The sequence below is a fragment of the Falco naumanni genome, chromosome 3 (assembly GCF_017639655.2).
Source record: "Falco naumanni isolate bFalNau1 chromosome 3, bFalNau1.pat, whole genome shotgun sequence".
In the NCBI taxonomy this organism is placed as follows: Eukaryota; Metazoa; Chordata; class Aves; order Falconiformes; family Falconidae; genus Falco; species Falco naumanni.
The window spans coordinates 4,767,004-4,787,239 of record NC_054056.1 but is presented as its reverse complement, the minus strand read 5'-3'; the positions used below and the strand labels follow the sequence as shown (position 1 = coordinate 4,787,239).

At 65.4% G+C, this 20,236-nt stretch overlaps 1 protein-coding gene across 1 annotated transcript in view; it reads left to right on the top strand.

The window, feature by feature from the left end:
* ADGRB2 (adhesion G protein-coupled receptor B2) overlaps positions 1-16,459 on the top strand; it is a 66,517-nt gene extending 50,058 nt beyond the window's left edge. The window contains exons 4-33 of the mRNA XM_040585621.1: positions 168-251; positions 1,270-1,434; positions 2,703-2,867; positions 3,974-4,138; positions 4,962-5,126; positions 5,216-5,317; positions 5,474-5,580; positions 5,963-6,157; positions 6,248-6,316; positions 6,416-6,524; positions 6,599-6,745; positions 7,607-7,682; positions 7,754-7,856; positions 8,091-8,134; positions 9,187-9,313; positions 9,868-9,971; positions 10,265-10,367; positions 10,643-10,793; positions 11,090-11,159; positions 11,279-11,345; positions 11,466-11,551; positions 12,158-12,256; positions 13,170-13,341; positions 13,415-13,510; positions 13,700-13,739; positions 13,916-14,574; positions 14,949-14,984; positions 15,302-15,406; positions 15,558-15,611; positions 15,774-16,459. Of these exons, the coding sequence (XP_040441555.1) occupies positions 168-251; positions 1,270-1,434; positions 2,703-2,867; positions 3,974-4,138; positions 4,962-5,126; positions 5,216-5,317; positions 5,474-5,580; positions 5,963-6,157; positions 6,248-6,316; positions 6,416-6,524; positions 6,599-6,745; positions 7,607-7,682; positions 7,754-7,856; positions 8,091-8,134; positions 9,187-9,313; positions 9,868-9,971; positions 10,265-10,367; positions 10,643-10,793; positions 11,090-11,159; positions 11,279-11,345; positions 11,466-11,551; positions 12,158-12,256; positions 13,170-13,341; positions 13,415-13,510; positions 13,700-13,739; positions 13,916-14,574; positions 14,949-14,984; positions 15,302-15,406; positions 15,558-15,611; positions 15,774-15,968 (3,860 nt within the window). The 3' untranslated portion in view covers positions 15,969-16,459. The remainder of the gene's footprint in view (positions 1-167; positions 252-1,269; positions 1,435-2,702; positions 2,868-3,973; positions 4,139-4,961; positions 5,127-5,215; positions 5,318-5,473; positions 5,581-5,962; positions 6,158-6,247; positions 6,317-6,415; positions 6,525-6,598; positions 6,746-7,606; positions 7,683-7,753; positions 7,857-8,090; positions 8,135-9,186; positions 9,314-9,867; positions 9,972-10,264; positions 10,368-10,642; positions 10,794-11,089; positions 11,160-11,278; positions 11,346-11,465; positions 11,552-12,157; positions 12,257-13,169; positions 13,342-13,414; positions 13,511-13,699; positions 13,740-13,915; positions 14,575-14,948; positions 14,985-15,301; positions 15,407-15,557; positions 15,612-15,773) is intronic.
* Positions 16,460-20,236: the final 3,777 nt, after the last annotated feature.

The window sequence follows — 20,236 nt, the reverse complement described above, 5'->3', positions numbered from 1 at the left end:
GATCCGTGAGTGTGCCCAGCAATGCTCAACCAGCTCTTGCCCTTGGGGATGCCATGTGGGGCCAGGCATCCCTGTATCCCCCTGCAATGTCCCATGGTGGCCCGTCTCCATCCCTGTCCCTGTCCCTGCCCCCTGCCTGCTCTCACAGGAGCACTTCTCTCTTCTAGGCAATGCAGTCGAGGAGAACCAGAAGGTGAAGACCCAGTGGCCACGGTCAGCAGACGAGCCGGGTGTCTACATGGCCCAGACAGGTACCAGTGCTGCCCCAGCAGGGGCACAGGCACAGGACACTGGTGTCACTGGCTTGGGTGCCAGGCAGCGGTGATGGAGAGGGAGTGACTCCTTTTGCTTCCTGCCCACCAACTGACTTAATTTGCTCCATTTATATATTTTTCCTTTACACCTTCCTCTGAGGGTTGTAAAGCAAAAAAAAACCACAACCCCAACAAAATCCATTAATTGTTTTGTTCAAATGTATTTATTTGGCAAATCCATCTGGGTAATTTGAGCATACTGCTCCCCCCTCCGCAGCCCCCCCTGATTTATGGTTGGAGGGCTCGGAGGCGAGCGGGAGATGGATGGGCCCTGGCGCCAGGAGAGGAGCTCCGCTCCGTGTGCCTGGCATGCAGATCTCCTCCTGACCATGTTCGGGTACTCGCGGGGGTCCTGCCCCCCTGGGAGCTGCTGGGCAGAGCAGGGGGTGACCCCAGTGGTGACCTGGTCCAGCCTCGGCATCCCCGTGTGATGCGGAGCAGCCACGGGGCATTGTCACCTCCATGGGAGCCCTACTCCCGAGCCTGCATCCTGCCTGTCTCCAGGACAAATCGTCCCCTTCGGAGCCCTCCTCCGTATATTCCTTTTTAATTTAAACTGATGGCCTTTTCTTCTGGCCTGTCCAATAGCTTCAGAGACATCATCAAGCTTAATAAGAGCAGGGCTGTTGTAAATGTCAGTGCTGTGCCTGGGTGGGGAGAAGGAGCTGTGCCGGGCTGCTTGCGCTGCCTGCGCTGCCCAGCTGGATGCTGTCCCTCGTGCTGGGCACGATCCTGTGCCCCGACCCCTTCTCTAGGTGCAGCCGGTGCTAGGTCTGGAGGGCAGCATGGGCTCCTTCGCCCCGCTCATATCCTCCGTGTCACCCCTGTTGCCCAAGCACCTTGTCCTCATTCCAGGTGCTGCCCGGGCACTTTCCCATCCCCTGTGGGTGCTCCATGGGACCTTCCTGGCCCCCTCAGGGAAGTCGCTGGCTCTCAGGCTCCGTGTTTCCCACAGGGGACCCGGCGGCGGAGGAGTGGTCCCAGTGGAGCGTCTGCTCCCTGACATGCGGGCAGGGCTCCCAGGTGCGGACGCGCTCCTGCGTCTCCTCGCCCTACGGGACACTGTGCAGCGGGCTGCTCCGGGAGACACGGACCTGCAATAACACGGCCACCTGCCCAGGTATGGGGAATGCGGGGACACCGGGGGGGGTTCGCTGCTGGCTCGGGGTGCCCACCGCTGGCTGGGCTCTGGTGGGTGCGCAAAGGGCTGAGCAAGCGAGCGGCTGAGGGCAGTGGAGACCTGTTGCTGAGGGGTCTCTCACAGGTGGGGTATTCTGGGGGGATGGATGAGGAAAGTGGCTCTGCGTGGCGGCTGCTGTCATGGAAGCAGGTATTGCGCATCCTGCGCTGCGCTGCTCCAAGCCCCCTTGGCATCCCCACATCATCTTGCCTTCCTGGTTGGTCTAGCTCTTTGGAAGCCACGTGGGGAAGCAGCAAGTGGGGGGAGGCGTCTGGAAGGGGTGCCCTGCGCCCCACCACCCCTGCTCTGCCGGGCGTTTTGCTTTGGGAGCAGCTGGGGCGGTGGCACCTCTCCATCCTCCCTCCTGGCAAACTCAGGGCTTCCCTATGGTGCCTCCGAGGCTTTGTGCTGGGAGAGAGGCAGGCGCTGGAGCCTGCACCGGGGGACTTGGGGACCTGGCGTGGTGGGGGTCCCCGCTCGTGGGGGACAGGAGGGGGCCGAGCTGCTCAGTGCATTGAGGCAGGTTGCGGGCAGGCAGGATGCCGGGCGTCTCGCTGGGCCACGTGCTGGCTCCTTTGTCATGGTGGTGTCCATGTGTCTTGTGTGGGACACCGGGGGTCAGAGGGGCCTCGGTGTGCTGCAGTGGCAGCTGGTTGTCTAAGCTTGCGATGTTTCAGAGGTTTTGCACCCCAAAACCACACAGGTGCCCGCTCCCCTCCGTACCAGGGAGCACAGCCCTGTCCTGGCACTGCAGGGACATCGAAGCTCACAGAGGAGCATCCTTTAGGATGCTTGTGTGCCGCACAGGTCCCTGCTCCCTTCCCAGTGGGCTGAGCTCCCGTGGGCACGATGCGTGCAAGGGGCAGCCGTGCCAGTGTGTCGACATGGGGTTGGGGCGAGCTGGGCCATGTGTGGGTGTGGGGGGACATGCACCGCCGGTGCCAAGACCCGGAGCAGGGCAGGGAGCAGCAGTGGCACCACTGCCTGCTCAGAGCCCTTGGGGGTTTGGGCTCAGGTGTGATGGCGGGGCAGACGGTGCCAGCAGGATGCAGAGGGGAGCTGGGGACCGTCCCCGGCTCTGCCGTGAGCCCCAGCCCAGGGCACGAGGGGTCTGCGATGGGCAGGACCCCTCAGTGCCAGGAGGAGGAGGAGGTTGGAGCCCCGCGAGGGCTGGGAGCGTGTGGCAACGGCACTGTGCTGTGTTGCAGTTCACGGCGCGTGGGAAGAGTGGTCCCCGTGGAGCCTGTGCTCGGTGACCTGCGGGCGAGGGGCCAGGACCAGGACGCGGCGGTGCGTGGCCCCGCGGCGCGGAGGGAAAGCCTGCGAGGGCCCCGAGCTGCAGGCCAAGCCCTGCAATATCGCGAGCTGCCCGGGTCAGTACCTCTCTCTCCCCCTGCTCCTCCTTCCCCCTGGGAATGCCAGGAGACAGCACCGGCCAAGAGCCAGGGCTGTGCTCCCGGCACGGGGCTGCGGTGCGGCGAGGGACGGGTGGCACTGCCATGGGGACCTGGGACAGCCCATGGGCACATGGGTGCTGTGACATGGGGTGCACCCTCCTGCCCCCACTGGAAACCCAGATGGAGAGCCAGCTCCATCAGCCATGCTGGGGGGCTCGAGCCCCCACTGTGGGCAGGGGGGGACCAGCCTGGGGACCACGGAAGAGCCGGCTCCTTCCCTGCCCATCTGCTGTGGCTGACTGTCCCCTGCAGCAGGCACGGCGATGGCACTGGTGTGGCATCGGGATGTTGTGGGGCACTGGGGAGGTGGCGAAGGGGGTCGGCTGCAGGGTCTGTCTGCACATGGGTGGCAGCAACATCTCTGTCCCTTCTTGTGTGCCTGGAGTGGCTGTGGTGGCGGCTGTGGGGTTTCTGCGATGATGGCCAGGGATGCCACGTCAGGGCCAGCATCCCTGTGAGGACTCGATGTATGGCATGGGGAGTCTGGTGGCCAGCTGGGAGCAGGATGGAGCGTGGGACCTGAGGGGTGCGCAGAGTGCACCCCCCCTGCAGCAGCTCCGGCAGGGGTGTGCCACCCACGGCACATGGCCTTTGCCACAGCAGCCCCATGGAGATGCTGCCGCAGCGAGGAGAGCTCCCAGCAGCTCTTTCCCTGCTGCCCTGGCCCATGCAGCAGTGCTGGGGCTCACAGGTTCAGCGGGGAGCGGTGCCAGGGCTGCTGGGTTTGGCAGGGAGCGATGCCAGGGTCCGGTGAGCACGGCCATGCGGCAGCGCTGGCTGTTGTGGTGCAGCGGGGCTGTAGGAGCCACCGCTCAGGGTGTGGGGGCCAGTCCTGGTGACAGTCCCCCCAGCCGGGGCAGGATTTGGCGCTGGCTGCTGAGGTCGGCGCGGGAGGAGCCGGCACATCTGTAGGTTGGACCCGTTGCACCGAGAGCCCGGCGTGGGTCGCGGGGAGCTGGAGCCGTGCGGCCGAGTGGCCGCCGGCCGGTGGAGGCTGACGCCACTCTCGCTTGTCCCCGCAGTGGAAGGGCAGTGGCTGGAGTGGGGCGCCTGGAGCCGCTGCTCCGTCACCTGCGCCAACGGCACGCAGCAGCGGACGCGCAAGTGCAGCGTCTCGGCCCACGGCTGGGCCGAGTGCCGGGGGGCCCACGCCGACGCCCGGGAGTGCTCCAACCCCACCTGTCCCAGTAAGGCCCCGCGCGCTGGGGGGGAGCGGGGGGGAGGCTGCGTGTGCCGCTGGCACGGCGTGTCAGTGCACGGCACATCAGCGCGCATCAGCCATAAAGCCGCTGCAGTGTCACCACCGGTGACACGAGGATGCTGGCAGCTCCCTCTGCTGCGGACGCGGGCGTAAGGGGAGCAGGAGCTGAAGGGTGATGCCAGGGATCAGCAGCTGCCCCGCTCGTGCCGCTTGGTCCCGCCAGGCACATCTTGGCTGATGGAGCCAGGGATTCATACCGTGCCCTCGGCCCCATGTCACGCTGCGGGGACCCGTTGGTGCCCGGTGGCTGCAGGTCCCGATGTGCTTTGGGTGTGCAAGCATGTACGAGCTCTTGCGCATTGCACGTGGTGGGGCTGGGGCCAGCCCTGGCGATGGGGGGGACACTGGGCAGCAGGATAGTCAAGCCAAAGGATGCACCCCATCCTCATCCTGTCCTTCGACCCCATCCTCGTCTTGTCCTTCGACCCCCCGGTGTTGGTCGCAGGCGCGGAGGGTGCCGGTTGCTGTGCCATGGCCGCCACGGCAGCCAAAGGGAGGGAGCAGCTGTGCCACGCACCCCAGGGTGCCCTTGGGCTGCCAGCAGGGAGCAGCCAGGTGGCTGCACGGGGATGCCAGGCTTGTCTAAAAGAGATACAGATCATTGATCCATGGATTTCATACCCCACGGGGCTTTCGATTCGTGGCGTGGGGGGGACAGCTATTGATGGTGCCCACCAGCCCTGTCCTGTCCCCTTGGGTGCCATTTGCTGTGCAGAACCAGGTGTCCCACAGTGTTCCCATCCCCACAGCCGACAGCAAATGGGGTCCCTGGAACCACTGGAGCCTCTGCTCCAAGACCTGCGACACCGGCTGGCAGCGCCGCTTCCGCATGTGCGAGGGCACCGGCGTGCAGGGCTACCCCTGCGAGGGCAGCGGCGAGGAGGTGAAGACCTGCAACGAGAAGAAGTGCCCAGGTATGGGGCACACTTTCCCCCCCCTCACACACCCCACTGCCCATCACCCTGCATCCAGGCTCTGCCTGACCCCCCCTTTCGCCCCCCAGCCTACCACGAGATGTGCAAGGATGAGTACGTGATGCTGATGACCTGGAAGAAAACAGCTGCTGGGGACATCATCTACAACAAATGTCCCCCCAATGCCACGGGTGAGGGGCACAGGGCAAGCACCCCCAACCTCCACCCCCCCCACCCCCCAAAGCTCTAGAGCAGGGCAGGGGGCAGTGGGTGACATCAGGATGCTAGGCAGCATCACCCATCCTCGGCGTTCCCGTGCCAGCACCAAACCCGATTGTCCCACACAGGGTCCGCCAGCCGCCGGTGCCTGCTGAGCCCCCATGGGATCGCCTACTGGGGTGTGCCCAGTTTCGCCCGTTGCGTCTCCCACGAGTACCGATACTTGCATCTCTCAGTAGGTGCACGCTCTGGCGCGGCCCCCCTGCTCCCCAAGCCTCCCCTCCCTGGCACAGGGGGTTTGCTCCATCCCTGGGCAGGGAAACCCAGCAGCCGTCTTGCTTCACCGGCTGCCTACTGCATGGGGAAACTGAGGCAGGGCTCCCTGGGCAGGGCTGGGGAAGGGGACCCTGGTCTGAGCTGTGCTCTTGTGTCCTTGGGTAGTGGCTCTTGGGATGGGGAGGACCCCCCCCGCGTGACCCCTGTGTCCTGCTGCTGCCCCAGTTAGTGCAGTGAGCTCTGTAGTGTCACCACTGCCTGGGCTCTGGCCGTGGCAGGGGACCTGGGGACATGGAGCACTGCTGGGGTCTGAGTGACACCGGTGTTCCCCCCCGTACAAGCTGCGGGAGCACCTGGCCAAGGGGCAGCGGGTGCTGGCGGGTGAGGGGATGTCGCAGGTGGTGCGGAGCCTGCTGGAGCTCATGGCCCGCAAGACCTACTACAGCGGGGACCTGCTCTTCTCCGTGGAGATCCTGCGCAATGTCACCGACACCTTCAAGAGGGCCACCTACACCCCGTCCTCTGAGGACGTGCAGGTAGCGGGCAGGGGACGGCGAGGCACGCCCCTGGGGAGGTGGCGGCGGTTGGTCCCCAGCCCCCAGCCCCGCTGAGCCCCGTCCCCGCAGCGCTTCTTCCAGGTGGTGAGCTACATGGTGGATGCGGAGAACCGGGATAAGTGGGAGGATGCCCAGCAGGTGAGTGGCACAGGACACGGGCGGGTGGTGGGGGCAGCTGGGATGTCCCCACCATGGGCACACGTCCCAGCGGCTGCGGAGCTGGTTGCTCGCTTGCAGGTCTCGCCCGGCTCCGTGCACCTGATGAAGGTGGTGGAGGACTTCATCCACCTGGTGGGTGATGCGCTGAAGGCCTTCCAGAGCTCCCTCATTGTCACCGACAACCTGGGTGAGCGGCGGGGTGGGCACAGAGCCTCGGCGGGCGCAGGGAGCTGGCTGGTGACACCCGTTCTGCCCTGCCAGTGATCAGCATCCAGAGGGAACCTGTCTCCGCCGTCTCCAGTGACATCAACTTCCCTATGAAGGGGCGCCGGGGCATGAAGGATTGGGCCCGCAGCTCTGAGGACAAGCTCTTCATCCCCAGGGAGGTGCTCAGCCTCACCTCGGCTGGTGAGGCAGGGCTGGGGCTGCAGGAGCCAGCACACTCTGCATGTGTGCACACGTGTGGGCATGAGCGTGCTGCTATGGCTGTGCAGGCATGTGCACATGTGTGAGCGTGCACATGGGAGTGCACATCTGGTGCTGTGCACATGTGTGAGCGTGCACACCTGGGAGTGTGTATGGGCACGTGTGAGCAGGCACATGGGAGTGTGCATCTTCTGTTGTGCACGTGTCAGCATGTCCATCTGGGAGTGTGCATGCATGTGTGTACGTGTGTGTGCACATGTGTGAGTGCACATCTGGTGCTATGCACGTGGAGCATGCACATGAGCAGTGCACATTTGCACACACGTATGAGTATGCATATTGGGGAGTGTGCATGTGTCTGCATGTGAACATGTGTGAGCATACACATCTGGGAGTGTGCATGTGTGTACACGTGTGTGAGCATGCACATGTGTGAGTGCACATCTGGTGCTGTGCACATGGAGCATGCACGTACGGTGCAGTACACATTTGTGCACACGTATGAGCATGCATATTGGAGAGTGTGCACGTGTATGCACGTGACATGTGTGAGCTTGCATGTCTGAGGCTGTGCATGTGTAAGAGTGCACATCTGGGAGCACAGGTGTGTGTGCATGCACGTCTGGGAGTCCACGTGTGTGGGCGTGAAGGCAGCTTCCTGCCAGCCCACGTGCCTGCATGTGTCAGCGTGTGCTGTGCCTGTGTTGGAGAGGGGATGCATGTTCCCTCACGCGTGTCGGGCGCAGGCTTGTGGGCTCTCACGTGTGCCTATGTGCTTGCTGAGCCCACGCCGGTGCCGGGCGCTGGATCATGGCACTGCTCTCCCTTCCCCTCTCTCTGCAGAAACAGATGAGTCGTCCCACTTCGTCATCGGGGCTGTGCTGTACCGCACGCTGGGGCTGATCCTGCCCCCACCCAGGTGAGTGGGGCTGCCCGCTGTCCCCTGCGCCATGTCCCCATCCCTGTGACAGCCAGCACCCCTCCCTGCAGGACCCCCCTGGCCGTCACCTCCAAGGTGCTGACGGTGACAGTGCGCCCGCCAACCAAGCCCGCGGAGCCCCTTGTCCTGGTGGAGCTCTCCCACATCATCAACGTGAGTGTCCCCATCCCGTCACCGTGTCACCTCCCGGTCCCGTGTGGGTCCCAGGCTCTGAGAGCTGGGCAGGGACCAGCAGCTCCCAGCTGGTAGCCACAAGTACTGGGCTCCATGCCCGTGGTGGGGATGTGCCAGTGCTGGGGAGCCAGGCAGGTCCCCATGGACCCCCCAGTCCCCTGGGGCTGGGAGCAGGGCAGGGGGTGAAGCACTAACCCATCCCTCTGTCCGCAGGGCACATCCCACCCGCAGTGTGTCACCTGGGACTACTCGAGGACGACGTGAGTGAAGGACAGGGGAATGGGGACACCCCTGGCCATGTCCTTGCTGGCCGATGGGGCTGGGCTGTCCCAACACCCCAGTGGGTCCCTGGGGAGCTGGCAGGAGGGACGGGGAGTGGGGCCAGTCCCTTGCTGTGGCTGAGTGCCTCTGACTGTGGGTGAATCGTGCTGCCACAGGATCGATCTGCCTCTGCGTGACGCTGGGGACAGATGCCGCCAGCCTGCCAGATGCAATTTGTTAGTGTGGAGCCCACTGCTCTGGCAGGAGCAAGGGAAAGTAGGGCACGGTGGGGGGACAGCAGGGCCAGGTCCCCCCTGCCCTGGTACCTGTGGCTGCTCTGCATCTCGGGGTCACTGGTTCCAGTACAGCTCCTGTGCTGATGGGGAGGTGTGTGGCTGTGATGAGTGTGACAGGTCTCAGCCTGCCCCCAGGGGAGCGGTGTCCCCAGCTGTCCCACAGACCCAGTTCCCAGTTTTGTCACTTTGCTGGGAGCTGTGGCTGCTCTCCCAGCGTCACCATGGGGCTCTCCCTCCCAGCTCCCTCCCGGGGGAGTCCCCGTGGCAGGGGGGGAGCATCACCCGCTCCCGGGCAGGTCTGCCTTTGGGGTCGCACAGCTCTGCTGCATGAGCCATGGCTCATGCTGGAGGGGCCACAGGTGCCAGGGTGTCCTGGGACTGCTCCTGCCTGCCCTGGCGCTGCCTTGGTCCCCTCCATCCCTGCCACCCCTCTTCCCAGGCCTGGCCCCCTCCCTCTGTGGTTTGTGCTCCCCCAGACCTGGGTGGGATGGTTAAATTTCGTGTTGCACCACTCCCCAGCACGATGGGCACCAGGGCGGGCAGGGGCGGCTGGGGACAGGGATGGCGTCAACCCCCCACGCTGGGCTCAGGGGATTAACCCATCCCCTGGCAGCGCTCCCCCATCTGCCTCCCCCGAGGCGGCGGCCAGCAACGGGTTAACTCAGGAGAGGCTCGAGGGGCTGTGTGTGTGTGTGTGTGTGCGCGTTTGATCATTTCAAATTGCTCTCCCTCGCTTTCGTCCCATTAATCAGGGATGCTGGCTTGGGAAACTGGGACACGGAGAGCTGCCAAACCCTGGAGACCCTCCCAGCACACACCAAATGCCAGTGCCGCCAGCTCGCCACCTTCGCCGTCCTCTCCCAGCTGCCCAGAGACCTGGTAGGGGACAGGATGGGGACAGGGACCAGCCTGCTGGGGAACATGGGTCATGGATGGGGGGGGATCCCCGGGCTGCAGGCCTGGGTAAGGTGGGGGTCCCGAGGGAGGATGAGGATGGGCGGGGGCTGCATAGCCTGCAGGCACCCTAGTAGGATGGGATGGGCACTGGAGGATAGGGGGGTGTCTCCCACCAGCCAGAGGAAGGGCCCTGGCACCCTGAGGGTGGGCTCGTGCGGGCAGGGGGCTGCTGTAGCCTGTAGGGCTCGATATGGGGCATTGCTGTATGCCAGGAGGGGAGGGGGCAGCCCTGGCCCCAGGCGTCCCCCCACCCCATTGCTATTCCGCCCGCATCCCCCGTCGGCATGGAGATAGGCACGGGTCCCCAGGAAGGCGCCTTGGCTGTGCCACCGCCTCCACCGACCCCCTCCGGTGCCCGGGGGTCCCCAGCCAGGGGGGTGGAGAGGCCCAGTGGGGGGCAGGGGGCTGGCAGGGAGCGGTGATGGGGGTTGAGGAAGGGGGGGCAGGCTCAGCCGCTACCCCCCACTGCTCACCAGGCCATGGACCCCTCGGGCACTCCATCAGTGCCACTGATGATCGGCTGTGCCGTCTCCTGCATGGCCCTGCTGACCCTGCTGGTGATCTACGCGGCCTTCTGGAGGTGACCTGGGGACAACTGGGGACCCGGGGGGCACCTGAGGTGTGAGACTGTGTGGGGAGGGGGCGGCGAAGTGGGGCACGGCACGAGTAAAGTCTCAGCATCAATGTGATTAAATGCAACGTGGCAGGAACAGAATGACCCCCGTGGGAGCCGGGCGGGTGGGAGAGGTGCCCAGGCTGCCTGGCACTGTCCCCAGCCAAGGACAGTGCCCACCCGCCGGCAGCATGCAGGGGACACGGGACAGGGACACGGCACGGGCTGGCGCCCCGGTGCCATGCTGCTCCTGCCCGCAGGTTCATCAAGTCGGAGCGCTCCATCATCCTGCTCAACTTCTGCATCTCCATCCTGGCCTCCAACGTCCTCATCCTCGTGGGCCAGTCCCACATGCTCAGCAAGGTGGGTGCCACCACCCTGCCCCCTCACGGGGTCCCCGGGTGGGCACGGGGGCTGCGGTGGGGTCTGAGCCCTCTTTTCCCAGCTGGTCACCTCGTCCCTGCTGGCTCCCTGCAGCAGATTGGATTTGGATTAACTCGATCTCGGGATTAAATCCTTTGTGCTGGTGGCTTTGACACAAACCTTGCCCGGGTGTGGGAGTTTAACCACGGCGGTGCCGGGCGTGTGGCTGCGGTGGTGCCACGATGTCCCCCCTTGAGGTGCCCACGTCCCCGCAGGGTGTGTGCACCATGACGGCTGCCTTCCTCCACTTCTTCTTCCTCTCGTCCTTCTGCTGGGTGCTGACGGAGGCCTGGCAGTCCTACCTGGCGGTGATCGGCCGGATCCGGACACGCCTGGTCAGGAAACGCTTCCTGTGCTTGGGATGGGGTAAGAGCCCAGCAGGGCTGGTCCCGGGCTGGGGTGGAAGGGAGGCACCACACCCCCCTCCCTGGCACCCCCCAGGGTTATCAGAAGGGGAAACTGAGGCACGATGGAGGAAAGCAGACCCAGGTGTCTTGGTCCCTTCGACGTGGCGCACTCTGACCAGCCAGACCATGGGGAGCTGCCAGAAAGGCTCCATCCCAGTCCCCATCCATGGGGGCTGGCAGAGGGATGGTGCTGGGGTGGGGGGACGGACAGCAATGCCACCCCCCTGCAACCCTGGCCTTATCTCCTCTCTCCAGGGTTGCCAGCCCTCGTGGTCGCAGTCTCCGTTGGCTTCACACGGACTAAAGGCTACGGGACGGCGAGCTAGTATGTGGGGACATGGGGACACAGGGCTGGGCATGGGGACCGCCCCGGCTGGCCACAGGGGATGGGGACAGGGGCTGTCCCCTCTCCCTCAGCCCCTGACATGCCATGGTCCCCCGCAGCTGCTGGCTCTCGCTGGAGGGCGGTTTGCTCTACGCCTTCGTGGGACCTGCTGCTGTCATTGTGCTGGTGAGCTGACCCCAAGCCTTGGACCCCCAAAGGCCACCCCGGTGGTGGCAGCTCCTGGAGCCCCGGCTCGTGGAGGGGCTCTGTGCGCAGCCCCTAACCCCGGCGCCGCTCTCGCCCAAGGTGAACATGCTGGTCGGCATCATCGTGTTCAACAAGCTCATGTCCCGCGATGGCATTTCAGATAAGTCCAAAAAGCAGCGAGCTGGGTAAGTGCGCTGTGCCCCACGGGGCTGTCCCTGGGGCTGGCACGGAGCACCCTGCCCTGCCGCACCGCGGGGCATGGCACGGGGCAGGGGGGCTCCTCCGGGAGCGGGCTGAGGACGGGGCACACTTCACCTCATCAGCGGGCGGCAGGGGCCAAGCCCGGGGCAACCGCAGCCCCTTCTTGGGGGCGGCTGGAAGGGCAGTAGCTGGCGGGGATGGTCACCCCACACCTTCCCCTGGGGAAGGGGGAGCCACACACTGCGGACCCCCCCTCCCTGCCACCAGCGGAGGGGACTGAGCCCTGCCCGCCCCATCCCGCTGCCGCTTGGCCACCCCTGCTCGCCATTAACAACTGCTGCTGCCCTCGACTAACCCGGCTCTCTCTCTCTCTCTCTCTCTTTCTCTTTCTCTTTTCCTTCTCCCATTTGCTTTTTGCCTGTGTCTGTCCATCCGTCCATCCATCCGTCCATCCATCCGTCCATCCATCCGTCCACCCCACCCTTCTCCATCCCCACCATCCTGCTCTCCCACGGCCTTGCTCCCCTCGCCTGCATCCCCGCGTGGCCCGGTCCTGGCCGCGGGGCACCGGGGGGGTGGTGGGCATGTAGCTCCAAGCCCCCCCCCTGCGGCAGCCTGCTGCTGAAATGCACCAAGTGCGGCGTGGTGTCCAGCGCGGCCATGACCTCCGCCACCGCCAGCAGTGCCATGTTAGTGCCCGCCACGCGCCCGCCTCACCCTCCCACCCCGAGCACAGCCTTGGAGCCCGGGGAGCTGGGCCGGGGGGGGGAGGGGAGTCTGGGCATCACCCTGGGTGGGGAACGGCTTCTGGGTTGGGGGTCCCACGCGCAGGGCGAAGGCTGTGTGCTCGGGGCGGTCCGGGGCGCGGGGTGCGCGTGCCCCACCGCGGCCATCACGTCTGCATGGCATGGCTTCCCACAGGTCACGTCATCGCTGGGGTTGGGGCGCGGGGGGGCTCAGCTCCTCTTCACCGGGGTGACTTGGGAGCAGGGAGGGCATGAAGGGCACCACGCCGTGGGGCACGGGCCAGTCCTGGCCTTGGGAGTGTCCTCGGGACCCTCTGCCCAGCACCTGAGCCCCCACGGTTGCTGGCTGGGACCACTGCCACCCTGGTCAGCCAAGGTCCCTGCTCCCAGGGGTTTAGTTGCAATAGAAGCAGCCCCCAAACTCACTGTTAAAAAAGAACGAAATCCCCTTTCTGCTCTTCTTGCGGCTGTGGGAGGGTGACAGTGGCCCCACATGCCCCCAGCACCCTCACTGCCAGCTGTGTTGCCTGTGCGGGGACAGGGGCGCGTGCAGCTGTGCCCTGCCTGGGCTAGCTGGGCAGTGCCAGTGGCTCAGCCTGGGGGGGCACAAGGAGCCCACGGGCCCCCTCGCCCTAAGGCAGGCAGTACCCCAAGCGCCTAGCTGGTGCCAGCTTGGAGACACTGAGGAAGAGGGGGGACAACAGGGGGCATGGCATCTGCGCTCGGGTCTCCGTGCCGCGCTGTGCACGCAGTCAGCTCCAGCCAGACTTGCGGGGCTGGGGGCAATGCTGGGGGGGCTGTTGCGGGGCAGCCCCAGCGCAGCAGGCTCACCCCGGCCCCTCTCTCCCTGCCCCAGGGCATCGCTGTGGAGCTCCTGCGTGGTCCTGCCTCTGCTGGCGCTGACCTGGATGTCGGCCGTGCTCGCCATGACCGACCGGCGCTCCATCCTCTTCCAGGTCCTCTTCGCCGTCTTCAACTCCGTCCAGGGCTTCGTCATCATCACCGTGCACGGGTTCCTGCGCCGAGAGGTGGGGTGGCCCCCGAGGGGTGCCAGCGGGGAGACCCCTGGCCACGGGGCCGTGACCGGCTCTGTTCCCACAGGTCCAGGATGTGGTGAAGTGTCAGATGGGGGGGTGCAGGAGCGAGGAGAATGAAAACTCGCCCGACTCCTGCAAGAATGGGCAGGTGCAGATCCTGGTGAGTGCGGCAGCGCCAGCACGAGCTGCAGTGGGCACTGGCAGGGCTGCTCGCCCCGGCTGGGGCAGGGTCCCCCTTGCAAACCCTGCTGCTCCCCGTGCTGGCCAAGATGCATTCATTTCCCCATCTCTCTCCCTTTCTTTCTCTCTTCTCTCTCTCTCTCTTCCCCCTCTTTCTGTATTTTTATAGACAGATTTTGAAAAGGATGTTGACCTGGCGTGTCAGACAGGTGAGGTCTCCCCTGCCCCCTGCGCTGGGGATGGGGATGTCAGTGTGCCACACCTGGGAGGGACAGGCAGCGTGTGCCAGGGCGGGCGCGATGCCAGTGCGCAGGGGGTCAGTCCAGTCCCCCTGCCCTCCTGCGGGATCCCCAGGGCCGGCTCTGACCCCCCTCCCCGCCCGCAGTGCTGTTCAAGGAGGTGAACACCTGCAACCCTGCCACCATCACGGGCACCTTGTCCCGCATCTCCCTGGATGGGGATGAAGACCCCAAGCTCAACACCACCTCGGAGGGTGGCCTGGGCTTCTCCAGCCTGCCAGGAAACATCCCTCCCTCCAGCATCCTGGTCCAGGTCCCCAAAATGACACCCAATGTGGTGGCGGGCTTGAGTGAGCTGGGAGACCCGCCGGCACAGCAGCTCAGCCTGGAGGCACCGGGTCCCGTCTACCTGTGCACGGAGAGCAGCCTGCGGCCCCTGGAGTACGGCTGGCTGCGGGCCCCCGAGCCCCCGCGGGAGAGCGACTACATGATGCTGCCCCGCCGGACCGGCAGCCTCAAGCCCTTCCCACGGGAGGAGGGCACCCTGGGTCCCAGTGCTGAGGAAGGGGTGCCCGGTGGGACGGGGCGCCCGGTGGCTGAGGGAGACACCTACCCTGGCTTCGTCGCAGTGGACCACATCAACATGAACTTGAACCAGCCCTACGGGACGGTGAAGGCGCCCTACGGCCTCCAGTTCAAGCAGCACCCCACCGTGCGGCAGATCCTGGCCTCGGAGCTGTCGGAGCGCAGCCGCACCATGCCCCGCACTGTCCCCGGCTCCGCCATGAAAGTGGGGTCCCTGGAGGTGAGCCGGGGGGGCTGGCGTGTGTGCCCGTGGACACAGACATGGGGAGGGAGATGCGTGGGTTTGGACAAGTGTGCAAGAGCGTGCACAAGCCCGCATGCCCATGCAGGGTTGCATGATTTGCCCCTGTGCTCGCTGCTCGGCATCCCACCCTTTGCTTGGTGCTGCCTTCACCCAGCAGCACGGTGGATAAGCTGCATGTCCTGCAGCTCGGCCGGGACCCCCGCACCTCCAGCCGGGCTCTCCCCCATGCCAACGGGCATCCCCCCTTTTCCCCCCCACCGTGCTCACCCCACATCTCAGCTGTGCAAAGACCTTTCCCTTTTCTTCTCCATCTCCTCCCCCTGCTCCCGGCCCTGTGCATCCCCTGCTAGAGGAAGAGGTTGCGATACTCTGACCTGGACTTCGAGGTAAGCGCGGCCACGGCAGCCGGTGCCACCGGTGCCTGCTGTGGGGTTGGGTGCCACCCAGGGACTGGACCACCTTGTCCCTGGTCCCCTCTGGCTCGCTGTTGGCAAAGCAGCAGCCGAACTTGGAGGAGTTTTCTACCAGGCAGGAACGAGCGTTGGCTCGTAAATAAAACACCGAGTGGGAGCATTGCAGCGGGCTCAGCCACCCGTCTGGGATGCCCCAAAAAGCAGGGGAGGGTGGGCAAGAGGGGATGATGGGGGTGGGAGCAGGGCTGTGCCGCATGCCGACGGCCGCAGGCTCTGCTATTGCCCCGCAGAAGGTGATGCACACGCGGAAACGCCACTCTGAGCTCTACCACGAGCTCAACCAGAAGTTTCACACGCTGGACCGGTACCGGGCCCCAGCTGCCGGCTCCTCCAAGGTGAGGTCTTGGGGGCCCCATCCTGCCCTGTGTATGCTCCCCTGCACCCCTCCCACCTCTCCCCTGCATGGACTGGGGCATCCCGGGGAGGATGGGGGAGATGGGGGATCCCCAGGATGATGCTGGGGCTGAGCACTGGTTTTTTCCACAGCGAGAAAAGCGGTGGAGCGTCTCGTCAGGTGGCGGGGAGAAGAGCACGGCCAATGTAAGTGCCTGAGCCCCCCCCCCGGGGGCTGATCCACCCTCTCCTGGGTGGGGCTGGAGGGTGGAGGTGGGTGGCTGTGCCCCAGGGCTGGGTGCCGATGGGACAGAACCACACATCGCCGTGCACCCTGGCCATTTGCTGCAGCTCCTCCTCGCCCGGCAGGATGCGGCCAACCCCGAGGAGCAGCAGCCACAGGCGCCGGCTGCGCCACCGAAGCCGTGGAGCACGTTCAAGGCGATGACGCTGGGCGCCCTGCCCAGCGCCCAGCGGGACCGGCTGGAGCTGCGCTGTGCGGACTGGGAGGGCCCCTGCACTGGGCTGGATGCGGCCGATGGCGACTTCCAGACGGAGGTGTGAGCCCCGCGCCCGCTGCCGCTGCCTTCACCCTGGCGCAGGATGAGCCGAGATGCTGGGATTGCTCCGTCCTCCTCAGCTGCTGGGGGGGTCCCTGCCTGGCTGGAGCCGTCCTCGTAGGAGAGACCACGCTCCCCCCTGGCCACAGCCGCCTCCCACCCGTCCTCGCGTGGTTTTCTCCTCCCTGCCACCCTCCGGACGCGGGTGTGGAGGGGACACGCGCACCCCCCATGCTCACCCACCGATCACACCTGCACCCCCCGGGGCAGGACCGGCCGTTGAGGCCGTCAGATCTTTGTTCTTTTCTACCGGGATGTTTCTTCACGCCGTGCACCGTGTGCACGCGAGCGGCCGTCCCCGGGGCCGGGCTGCCCTCGCCCCCCCACCCCGGGGTCCCATGGCTGCCCCCTCCCAGCCCTCCCCACCGTCCCCACCCCACGGGGCAGGTGCTGTTGTTGTTGGAAATAAAAGTTCACTCTCTGTGGTGCCGTGGGGCCGCGGCCACCGCTTTGTGCTTCGTGTCAAGGGGTCCAGCTGGGTAGAGGGGGACTGTCTCCCAGCGGGGACTCCTGGTCTGTCTGCTCCCCCGGCCCCCTCCCTGCTCAGAGCCCACAGGGTGCTGCTGGCTGGGGCTGAGCCCACACCCGCGTGCTGCCTCAAAAATGAGCGTCTTATCGCGGGAGCCAAGAGCACTGAATTACATGGTAATTAATCTATGAGCAAATTAGTAACTTCGGAGGCAATTACCATGCAGTCTGCAGAGGCGTGTAACGTGGGGTGCCTCGCGCTGCCGGAGCATCCCTGGCGTCAGCACAGCCGGAGCTGGGTGTTGCAGGGTCAGTGTGCTGCCCACGGCATCGGTGCGAGTGGCCCCGGTGCAGGGGGGGCTGGCAGTGCCACCGTGAAGCCAGCAGCCGTGGCCGTGGGTGCCAGGCTCGTGCCGGACCAGGAGCTGCGTTGGGAGAGCAGGGGCAGGTCGGTGCTGGAGAAGAGGATGCCTCTGTCTCGTGGCTCTCAGCACCTCCGGGACTAACGAGGTCTGCGCTAAGCGTTAATCCATGGTGTTGATGAGGTGCCAGGGCAGACCATGGCACTGAAACCCTCCTGCTGCGGCGTGGCGTGGCGTAACGCACCGGTGAGGGCTGCGCGGCCGCTGCGATGCGGGGGAGCATGCCCTGGTCACGGCTGTCGCTCCTCTCGGAGAAGCTGCCAGAGCTTCCCCAAGGGCCCGTTTTGGCAAAGGCAGGCTCAGCACGGGCTGTGGACGAGCAGGCAGCACCCTCCAGCACCCACATTTCAGGCAGGCAGCTTTCCCACAGGGATGAAGCTGGTGGGAGCTGTGGGGCTGGCAATGACCCCTTGCTCCTGGGGGATGCCAGCGCTGCCGAGACCTCCGGGTAAAGGATGCTGCCCAGTTTGGACCAGTGACCTCCAAGGTGCTGGTTTGCTCCTCGTCTGCACTGCAGTGCTGTGCAAGGTGCTCAGCACTCTGCAAGCATCGAGCCCACTGGGTGCTGGGGGTCGGGGGCACTGCCAGCCCCCATCAGCCCAGGCAGCTGTGCCTTCCACTGCCACAGCAGCAATTAGTCCTCATCAGTGCAGGCCTGGGGCCACAGAGATGTGATTGCGAGATGAGGCATGAAATTAGGCAGGCTAAAGGGGAGCGTCATTAACCAAACCTGCCTGGGGTGTGCACGGAGCTGCCAGCACCCGCAACGACTCACTCAGCACCGGTGCGGCCGGGGGGGACCGAGCATCCTCACTGGGGGGGTCCCTCGACAGGGAAGAGCCGTGCCTGTGCCCATGGGAGAGGGGACCAGCATGGGAGCCAGAAAGGGGCACGGGAAGGTCCTGGGCCAGGGTGCTGCAGGTGAGGACCATGCATTTAGGAATGCTGCATCTGGTGGGGGGACAGAGGGGTGGCAAAGCTGAGCTGAGGGAGGGGGGCAGACCCACCCAGGGTCCCGGCTCACCCTGGCTGTGCTGTCGGTGCCATGTGGTGATTCCCTCCCTGCTCCCGACGCTCTGCCCGTGCCCAGCAGCGCCAGCCTCGTGGTTTCCCACTGGCTCCCTTGGTCTCCCAGTGTCTTGCCAGAAGCTCACTGGTTCCCACTGGCACGGGGCCCGTGGCAGAGCCGTGGTGGGGGCAGTGCTCATGAGCCCCCACCGGACAGGACAGGAGATGCTGCTCCCAGCCCCAGTGCTGCGTTGCAATGCAATGCTGCATTAGACCATGCTCCCAGCCCCGTGCTGGAGCACTGGGACAGGATGCGGCCCCTGGAGTTGGGGGGTCTCTCCCTGACCCCCTGGGCAGTCCAGTTAAGGCTGAAGTGCTAATTGCATAACCCAGTTCATCCCAGCACTGCCCAGTTTGGTTTTGGGGTGACGGGAGAAGCAGGCTGGCTGCTGCAGCACAGCAATGGGAGCGGGGAGGGGACAACTGCCCTTGGAGCAGGCAAGGGAAGGGGCCAAATTCTTCCTCCCCCCCCATTAGAGCCTTCTCAAACAAAGCAGAAAGGGGAGATGGGGGGTCCTGGGCCCAGCACAGCCGCCCCCAGGTTTGCCACCAGTTGTGCCACGAATGCTGGAGCCGTGGCATGGGGAGGGGGCCAGGCCCGAGCATGGGGGCTTCGGCTGCCCCCGCTGTGGTGGGGACAGGGCTGCAGGAGAGGCTGCGGGCAGGTGGCAGGGTCTGGCACAGCGAGAGGCGGCGGTGGGGCACAGCCAGGGCTCCCCAGCCCCATGCAGGGTGTGGGGTGGGAAGCTGGGCAGTGCTCTGGGGGCGATGCTGTGAGCAGGGGGCACCGTCCCCTCCCCGGGGAGGGTCACCCCACTGCTTTGGCCTGGCTGCTAATTTTGCTGTTAATAGCAGCCGTGTCCTCTCGCTCCAGTTGCTGGGAGCTGCTGCACACTGGGATACCCCCACCCCACATTTTGGGGGACCTGGGGCCGGCTCCAGCTCCCTTCCTGACTCCCTTCCCAGCCAAATGCAGCCGCGAGAAGCAGCGTCAGGGTTTCCTGAGGCATCTGTTGGCAATTAGCAGCTTTTATTACTCATGGAGACGCCATATGCGGTGAGGGAATGGAGCCCAGGCAAGAGGCACCGTGCGGCTTGTGGCATGCCCCAGCATGGGGGGATGAGGGTCCGGCCCCCAATCCTGCTGGTCTGGGCAGCAGCTGGGGGGTAAGGGGCGGGTTGGAGCAGGTTGGAGAGCTTTGGAGCCATTTTCCATCTGCAGCTTCCATCCGAGCCAAGCTGCCCCCCCTCTCCCGTGCCAAAAATGTTCCGTTTGGGGGGCGGAAATGATGGAGAAGCCACTCTGAGGCTGCGCAGCCCGCAGCGGCGTGGGGGGATGGCTTGGCTCCCCGGCTGCTTCTCCCTTTGCTCTTCGGCAAAGTATTTCCTCCAAAAGAGGCAAAACTGTTGTTTAAACACCCACAGAAACAAACGGGTCCCGTCAAGCTGGAAAGAATCCCCGCAGGCTCTTTCCTTCCCGGCGAATGCTGGAATTGGCAGGTTTTCACCCAAATTGGTGCAGAAATAAATGCTGAACCACCAAAATCCTTGCCACAGGAATTCCCTCCTGTGTGCTGCCCAGGCCAGCGTGCCGGCAGCTGCCTGCAAGCTGCCAGGGTCCAGCCGGCATTGCCCCAGCCCTCACCCCCCCAGCAGCGGGGGGCTTTTGGGGGGCCCGTGCCGGCAGTGCCCTGGCTGAGCTCCCACGGGAGGTGGGGAGCCCCACAGTAATGCAGCCGCCGCATGACGCTTGAGGTCGGAGGCAAATTGTCTCCAGCCCCAAAATTGCCGTCTCTGCTCCGGCTCGTGTTTCTTGGCAGCCGGAGCGGCTGTTTCTTGGAAGAGCAGCTTGCCTCCGCTTTTTCCGTGCTGGGTTGGTGGGCAGGGGCTGGAGGATCCTGCCTTCCATCCCCCCAGCTCAGCATCACTCCAGGGGATGCCGACAGACTGCCCCCCTCCATCCCTTAGCAGAGTGCTGGGGGAGCAGGATCTGGCCTCTTTCCCCCCCCCCCCCCCCCCCCGAGACACCGATCCCATGCTCTGGCAGAGCAAAGGGAAGCAGGAGCTGCGTGGAGCGGTGGTTTCCATGCTGTGGCCGTCCCCATGCTCCTGGGGCCAGCGGGGTCCCTTTGTGCCACTGGGCTGGGGACAACCTACCCAGGGAATTGCCCTGGCAAATGAGGGAAACTGAGGCACGGGAAGAGCAGCAGGAGGGATAGGTGAAACCTCCCAAAAGTTGGGGGGCTTTGCACCC